At 43.5% G+C, this 8834-nt stretch overlaps 1 protein-coding gene across 3 annotated transcripts in view; it reads right to left on the bottom strand.

Annotated features, from left to right (window-relative positions):
- Positions 1–8834, bottom strand: part of MTUS2 (microtubule associated tumor suppressor candidate 2) — a 410713-nt gene that overhangs the window by 56204 nt on the left and 345675 nt on the right. For all 3 annotated transcript variants that reach the window (XM_019525083.1, XM_019525084.1, XM_019525085.1), the window contains one exon: positions 2997–3063. In XM_019525083.1, the coding sequence (XP_019380628.1) occupies positions 2997–3063 (67 nt within the window). The remainder of the gene's footprint in view (positions 1–2996; positions 3064–8834) is intronic.

Here is an 8834-nt window from a genome sequence, read left to right as displayed (position 1 = left end):
GATGGGGGGCGGGGAACAGAGATAAAAGTGATAGAGTACATGTTGTCTTAGTCCCTGCTGTGGTGTTCATGGGGATGGGGTAGTGAGGTAGCATCAGTCTGAAATTTCATACATCTACAGGCTTTGGTAATGCAAGCCTCTTTGAAGGGCACAGCAGGGAGCACAAGTTGCTGGGCTTATATGCAAGCGTGAGGGTGGGTGGAACATACTGGTAAGGTTAAGTTATGAAGCACAGTGCTCTACACTGAGTGGAAGTCTCCAGCACTTACCCACTCATGGGATATGTGATGGGAGACACTTGATCAAGCTAATAGTCACACTTCCCACTTGTAGAGGGTTAATAAATTACTATTATATCCCAAGAGGTGAGAGGTAATTAACTATGTTAGTCTTAAGTCAGGCAAAAGCCAGGGGAAAGTGGCACCTCAGAGACTAGCTGGTTCAGAGAGGTCTGAGCTATCATAGGCTATATAATATGCTATAAAGTGTTGTGTTATACATGGTTGTAAGCCACCATTGTGTACAACCCATTAATAAGCAGTTAATCAATTTTTCCAGATAGATTTCAACAAGTTAAACACCTATAGGTGGATGCAAAAAAGGAGTTAGGTGCTTAAGGTGTACTTCAGCTGGAAAATAAGTGCTTACAGCTGAGTTAAGCCACCACTGTCCTGCTGTGAGAGCCTATACTAGGTTGGTGGTGAGGCTGGTGAAGGATAGGACCAGGCACACCCTGCTCTCTGGAGCCTGCTGACCTGCTCCAGAGCTGAACGTTCACCTGAGGCTACTCTGGACTTGTCTCCTGCAGCCACTCTGAGACCTGCTGGAGACCAAAGGTTCAAGAACTGCCACCAGGAATGAATCTTGAGAAGGCTCACTGATCAACATCCAGCTGTGGAGACAGCCATCAGATCTATGTGGTTCAAGCATAGGCTGGGTGTGCTTAGTCCTGCCTTCCCTGAGACCCAGTGCCAAGTAGTATAGGCAAGCTCTTAAGTGTCCTGGTGGGAGTGTAGCTATTCCCCAGTGCCATTTATATGGCTTGTTCAGTGACTCCTTAATGTAAAATGCATAAGCAGTTCCAGGAATCAGGGCAAAAAGTTGAAGTCCCCTCCTCACGGAGCAACAGAATCAGGCTGTCTCTTGGCTGTCTCCTCTCTGGCCCCAAGAATCTTAAATTTCATTTTGTGCAGCAACTGTGGTTCAGTAAGAGGAGTGGAGGCTGCTTTATCTCACCCAGTGCTTTGGACACTCTTGTAGATCAGAGAGCTGGGCTTAGACCCTTTCAGGCTGAGGAGGGCCTAGAATTCAGATCTCCCACTTCCAGGATGAGAGCTCTTGGTCACCAAGATAGTATAGACACCAGGTATCTGCCTGAACCCAAATATTTGACCTTGGCTCCTAGCTCTAGGCTGGTGGCTCTCAATCTTTTTATACTGAAGGCATCCCTTAGATTCAAAGTGTTTCTCAGAAACAGCCAGCTCTTAATTTTCACTCATGTTTTGACTACAGAAAAATAATACAACTCTTCTGCTGCAAAGATCTCAAAAAGACCACAGCAAGGAAAAATATTTTAAACACTATGATTTCCTATCTCATGGTTTATCTTGTGAATCATGTTTGCACACCTAGCAGTGCTAACATCTCATGATATGCTAGAAAGGATCTCAAGGCACCCTAGGATGCTGTGGCACCCTGGTTGAGAATTACTGCCCTAGGCAGAGGTTTCAGTGCTGCAAATCTGTCTCACCTGGGCAACTACCTGCAGCCCTGAGATAGGTGCCTGAGCCTGGGGGAGAAGTGGGATTTCAGACCCACACCTCAGTGTTTCCTACTGTCTGAATCAATTCTCCCCTTGCTTAGCCTGCTGAATACTGTGGCCCCCAAACTGAAGTGCCCTTCACTCCTATTTTAAAGTAGATAGAACAGAGATGCCTAATCCATATGTGTACATTTCATTCCCTTTTGGGCAAGATGCCTAAAAGCTAGGCCAGGGAAAGCATGTACCTATATCCCTTTTTGGATCTGGTTCCTGATAATAATTTATTAACCCTTTACAAACCATGTAAAAATGGAGCATTAACATGATTTGCAACTAATGTATAAGGCTCTTGGCTGCCTTCTCCCAGTTGCCTACTCCCCTACTTGGCCTTCATCTTTCTATTAGCCAGGAACAATGTGGGTTCATTGCCAGATGACCAGGTTTCCCTGTAGTTCTGCCCTGCTCAGTATTTCTGACTTTGTGTTATTAGTCAGATCAGTTCTGGGAAGATTCAGATCCAAGGAACTCAGTCTTGAGCTTGGGTCTTGAGTAGGGCTTGCTTCTCTCTATCTAAGGAATGTTTTTTATGGTCACTACCTTTCCTATAAGTTTTCCAAATGGAAAGAGAAATGAACACACACTCAGCATGTTTACAGAATAGACAGAATGAGTAGAAGAAGTGGATTTAACTCTCAGGGATGGAGAGCTTATGGAGATATTTTGAATATTTTACTAAGTGATCCTTTTTACAAAACAGTGACTGGTTTTTGACCTTGGTGCTTTCTACTTTGTGACTGGGCTGCAGTACACATACACTTAGACAAACAAAGTGAGGAATTCCAAGCTCATGGTACACTGCAGCATCTGCTGACTTCCCACTTTTCATCAAAGTATGCATGACCTGAGCCTCCTCCTCAGCAGGGGGTGGCAAGTGGAGACTCTATTTGAGAACAGATGATACAGATTTATGGATCACTGTCTGTGTATAGTAAAGATAATGCATGATTAGCTCCACTGGGTATGGTTATGGACCTGTCTCCACAACAACAGAGAGGTAAAATTATTATTCCCTGCAAGGCCACAAAAACCCACTACAGGGCACTTTTCATTCTGCTTTATTACATCTGTGCAGGTTCCCTAGTTTCATGTTGCTAGGGGTAACTGCTTTTATTACACATTTATATGAACTGATTAAGTACATTTTTAAACTGCTTGGGTTTGATGCCCTACTTACCCACTTCATCCCTGATGTTTGCAAGCTCAATTGACAGCTCCTTTTCTTTCACAAGGGCACTTTCATTCTGTTAAAACAAAAGAAAAGAAAATATATGTATTGTGCCTAGGTTTATCCCAGATAAGCACTTTCACATGTTCATTTACTAAACCAAATTAGGTAAATTTTTCAGGTCTACTTTTTGTAATTATAATGAACTATTTTTTTTTAAACCTGCAGTGGCAGGCAATATTGACCCATGTTTCAGAGGGAAGCATGGAATAGAGCAGTATAAGTACTTGCTTACAGATAGATATCTGTATTTATACTGTATTTTCTCATATACAGCACACATCTTTTCCCCACAGATCTGGCCCTCAAAATTGGGTTGTGTGTATTAAGTGGGGAAGCTCAGTTTTTGCTCAGGATAGAAGCACCCTGTGTTGATTCCTCCTCCACAGTGCAACAGTTGTGGCACTGCTATTAAGGCAGCTGAGGGAGTCAACTGACTTAATGGCTCAGTCTTTTCACTACAGAGGCACACACTTCATAGCACTTCTCCTTTTTAATGGTCTTGATGTTTCACTAATCAAGCTAACCTTTTCTGGCAATTTTGCTGTCTGCTAGCTGCTTATGATCTGCTCTGGAGATTCTTTACTTCTTTTCAAAATCACAGATCTACCCATGCAGACCAGCTGAATAGTAGGCTCTACCCCTGTTCGAAGCAGCCATAACTCTGGAAAAAAAATCTTCCTTTTCCTCTTTCTGTCTTCTAAAAACAAAGTACTTATTACATTCTGAGGTGTATTGTATGCAAGGAAATACAGTATTTTTTATGTAGGTCTATGTACCTTTTTGCATGGACAGCATATAAAAAACAGTGCCATTAATTATATTAACATACACACAATATCTGTGCATCTTCATATCCAAATAGTTATAATATAATATAATATAATATATACACAGCACACATGTATACAAATATGATTGTGTATATTAATATATTTATACCATTTTGAATATAGTATGCATTAGTACATGCACATACAGTAATTCTCTGGCCTTCATGTCTGTATTTTTAGCTCTGTGTATGATATTTTGGTTTGTCCATGGGATACCAGACCTCTGTTCACAAAAAAAGGAACTCCAGAACTCATTGACATTTAATAATTAAGACAGATATTTTGGACAGAGAACATAAAACATATTTATGTTGGCAGTACCAAGTTGTCACTGCCTAAATGTGAGGATTTTGGTGGCAGATGCGTCATAAATACTGTATGAAAGCTGCAAGCAAACCCCAGGAGTGTGATTTAGTACCATAGAATGAGAAGAAAGCCACTTTCAAATTGGAATGTATCCTGTGCCATGTTAGGGAGGAAACAAAGGAATATATCCTGCTGAGCAGGTTACCAGTGATTAGGAAAATGAGATCAGAGGACTAGAAACATGCCCCAGGTTAGGAAATACCCAGAATCTTTAAAGGACAGTATAGAAAATTAATGTCCAAGACAAAAATCAATGTGGGAGCACACTCAGTGAAAAGAAGTCTCAGAAAGCAAACTGGATAGCAATAAGCAGGGTTAATGGCAATCCAGGGCACTTTAAGGACTGGATTTGTGGTCGCCACAAATGACACATGGCAGAATGCTCAGGGATGTACAGCCTATTCTTTATTTCCCTGCAGCCCATTAACAGCTAATTTATCAAAACTGCTAACAGAACTATATGAAATATTCATAAAAACAATAGAAATCAAGAACAGAGTGAAAAGTGACACGACTCTCCACCCCTTGCTGTTCTTCAGCCTGTAGGGAGTGCCACCCCTCTGCTTGTATATGCTCTGCTTCCAACATTGCCTCTGTTATGGATATGTCTCAGTGCCAACTCTAATACCTGCAGCTTGTCTCTATACCATGACCCCATTCAAATGGCCTTACCTTTATGTTGCATTGTAACAGCCATTTTGAGAAAAAAAAAGTAGGGGATTAATACTGGTTCAAGACCATTTTTAGAGTAGAGAGATACAACAGGTCAGAACATCTCTGACATATGGATTCCTATCTGAAATCTCTGGCCACATTCAGACATGCGTGGACATTTGGTTCCCCAGGGACAACTAGTGCTGGCACACCTTGTGATGTCACTAGTTGTCTCTGGGGAATGCCCATGCCATGTGCACTCTGGCATGTGGCAAGTTGTCCGGGGTGGGGCAGGGGAGGCCAGGGCCAGCATTGGGCTGGCACGGCAGCCTTACCTGGCGTCCTGGGGGACTCGTGGGGCTGCAACAGTGGCGATCCTGCCATGCAGATCCTGGCTGGCAGCAGAGTGTGGCTCTGGCCAGCCAGGCCCTGGTTTTGAGCAGAGTGGGCTGCCCCTGCATTCACTGCACTGCTTTTTTTTTCAGCGGGTTTTTCTGACTCCTGGATATCCATTAATTGCTGCTCCCCTGATGCCAGATTTCTGGACCTGTTGGGAGCCCCATGGGCTGGAGAACATGGCCCTACATGCTAGATCAGGCATGCAGGGCCAAACACAGGTGGCATGGGGCTGATCTAGACAGATGGGTGTGGGCTATGCAGGGCTGATCTGGGCATGCAGAGCCAATGCTGTGCAGATCCAGGCACATGGGGCAGGAGCTGTGCATGTTCGATCTGCGCATGTGGGGCTGGAACTGTGTAGGGATGATTTGGGCAGGGCAAAGGAAGCAAGGAGCCCAATTTGGGCATGAAAGGGCCAGCCAGGGTGGTGCAGAGCCTAATCTGGCCACCAGGTGGAGTGGAGGTATGTAGGGCCCAGTCCAATAGCATGAGTCCAGGGTGTAGCAGGGCCTGATTCTGGCGTGTGGGCCTGATCCCGTGTGGGCGGATCAGCCCCATGCCACTCATTTGGACTGTGGCACCAAAAGGCTGAGCACCACTGACTTTAAACTCTTAGCTGAAATGACAAGGGATATCACAAAATATCCAACACAAATAGCAGCAGGAATTGGAAGGCCTGTTTTATTATTTATAGTATTACAATATTACCAATCCATGGCCCCCTCCACATGTGCACGACAGGAGGTATGACTGTGGGATCATGCATTAGATCTCATCACACCTTATTACAGAGGTTAGCTGCAGGATGATTCTCTCTGCCCTGTGGGTGCGTAAAACCCCTAGGACCAGAGGGTCACTACAGGGTGATCTACCTCAATCTCCAGGGCCTGGGGGTTTTAAGCTCGGCATGGTGAACTTCTGTGGCTGGGATCCCAATCAACTAAAGGGGCTCCCAGCCACAGGGGAGACCCTGCTACACATGCAAATTATAGCTTGATAGCAACCAGCTATAAAGTTATTATACATGTTTGAAGTCTAACTTTATAGGTGGTTGGAGCTTCTTATTAGGGCTGTGTGAAATTTTGCTGGCTGTTTCGTTTTGACGCTGTTTCGATTTATTTTGAGCTCAAAACAGAGAAATCAAAATGAAACAAAGGGCTTTGAAACGGCCTTGAAACAAAACGAGGGTAGTCGATACATTTAGAAAGTTTCAAAACATTTTGAGTTTTGAAGCTGAAGCTGGGCTTGGCTGCAGGGAAACAGAAAGTAAGGCGAGGGAGGGGGAAGAGTGGGGAAGGACACAGGGAGGGCGCGCCTTAACACACATGCTGGAGAAGAAGCTCCTGCAGGAGAGGAAAGAAAGGCTCTCTCACAGTTTGGTTGCCTGAGATGCTGCTGGTGCTATTGTGCTGCTCCTCACTAAGTTGTTATTTTGCCTGTTGTACCACATCCATCCAGGATTATCTTAGAGAGGGATCCACCATTTTTACAATGCTCTATGTGCCTTGACCATCTGCTCAGTTATGACTGTGGTGAGCTTTGTATGTGCTTACCATGCAATAAGTACAACTTTTGTACTTGGCCCTAATGATTACAGGTGTAAAGAAACAATATTTTATAATTATGTTTACCTTGTTTGTTCTGTTTTTTAATATAAAGTGTATGATATAGCAAATTCATGCACATGTCAATAAAGTTATATTTGTTTTTGTTTTGATCTTAAATGGAACAGTACAGCTTTAGGCCCTTAGCATATTAGTAAGGCTTCTAGTTTCTTTTTATCTGGAGAAAAATATATGTTGTGTTATATGTGATGATGCACCACAGCATCTACATCCCCCTTCTCAAAATCCTACATCTGTCCCTGGAAGTCAGACTGTTGTCATTGTACTTCTATGAAAAAATGGAAAAGCATATAAAAAATTAGCACATCCTTACAAAAACACTTTGCTAAAATGTTGAGCCTCAGCTAGCTCATCCCATAACAAACCTGATATGAATAATTTATAAGCTGCTTTTACATGGTAAGTTTTAGGTTATTGTGGAGAATGCTTACCTGAATTTTGTAGATACTGGATACACCGATTACTCTCTGGAAAGTATGCAGCATTCTGACTTTGTTATGTTTTCAGTGTACAGAGGACGCACAATCAGAAATTGGGTCCAGCCAGATAAGAACCACAATGCCATATTTAGGTATTTCTCCACCTGGCTGAGGGCTGGATAAGAGCTGCCTAGGACAGCTCTTGGCCAGCCCCTGGCTGCTGGGGGATTTCTCTGCCCAGGCAGGGGCTAGCTGGGAGCTGCCCCAGAAGCAGGATAGCTCCTCATCAGCCTCCAGCTGGGCAGGAAAGCAGAAAGCTTCCCAGTCCCAGCACTGCTCAGCTCCCTGCTTCTGGGAGCAGCGGAGAGCTGAGCAATGCCAGGACTGGGGCAGTTCCCCATCCCCTGTGGCCCACTGGTATTAGGGCTGACTGGGAACAAATTTGTTCCCGGTCAACATCTACAGATGTGCTTCTGCGCAGTACCTACTATGCAGTTAGTTTACTATGAATGTGTAGACAGTGATGTTTTACTGTGCAGTAAATTAGTCTACTGAGCAGTAGAGTGCCCCATGTAGACACACCCGCTGTGACCGCTGTCAGGGATGGCCTTACCCTTTTTTTTGTTTTGGTCAAAGATTTCTAACTGTCCCTCCTAGCCCTTATGTTGACATTTGCTGGGATATGCAGATTTAATTCAATGTCAACTTTTAAATTAACCCTTCTTAGAGTAAGTTGTTTTGTTTCTTTAAACAGTACCCCATATGTTCAAATTTCTAATTCTTTTCAAGTGTTTTTAAGAAAAAAGACTTTGATTTCATAACCTATAATTGATGGTTTCAGAGGTCTCTCCTTCGTTTGTGCTGGAGTTGATAGGTATGGTACTGGCTAATCTTCATGTCAACCTCAGGATATTCTGGATGTGCAGTGAACTTTCAAATCCCTGACATGTTCTATTATTTTAAGTTGATTTATCCATGTTACATTATATGTTTGGACTGCACAGATTCCTGAGACCAATGTAAATGCTACACTAACATGAAATGAAAAAGCCTCCCCTCATTATCATCAACATGATTCTGCACATAATCAGCACTTCCAGCCATAAAGCTAGTGACTTGGGAATCCAAGCACCTACTGAACAAAACAGTCCTGCAAATCAGAACAGGCTCTGATGAGACCAGGTAGTGCTATCAAATCCAGTTCTGAAGTTTACATTGGTCTGGCATCCAAAACATCACCATGATTATGACATTCCCAAATACAAAAGTCTACCAAAGCAAATGGGTAAGGAACAAAACTAACAAAAGAGACTACCAATTTAAGCCATCTGTTAGTCTTTATATTAAGATGACAAACAGACTCAGGACGCAGGCAGAAGTGCAGCTGCCTGGTTTAATTTATGGCACTTTGCAAAAAGCGCCATGAGCCATGAGTTAGACTGATGCTCCTGTCCCAACAGACGTTAGCTTTTGGGTCGGGGGGGGGGGGGG

Source organism: Gavialis gangeticus, unplaced genomic scaffold (assembly GCF_001723915.1).
Source record: "Gavialis gangeticus isolate Ggan-Ray unplaced genomic scaffold, GavGan_comp1, whole genome shotgun sequence".
Taxonomy (NCBI): domain Eukaryota; kingdom Metazoa; phylum Chordata; order Crocodylia; family Gavialidae; genus Gavialis; species Gavialis gangeticus.
This window is presented reverse-complemented; position numbering and strand designations above follow the sequence as displayed.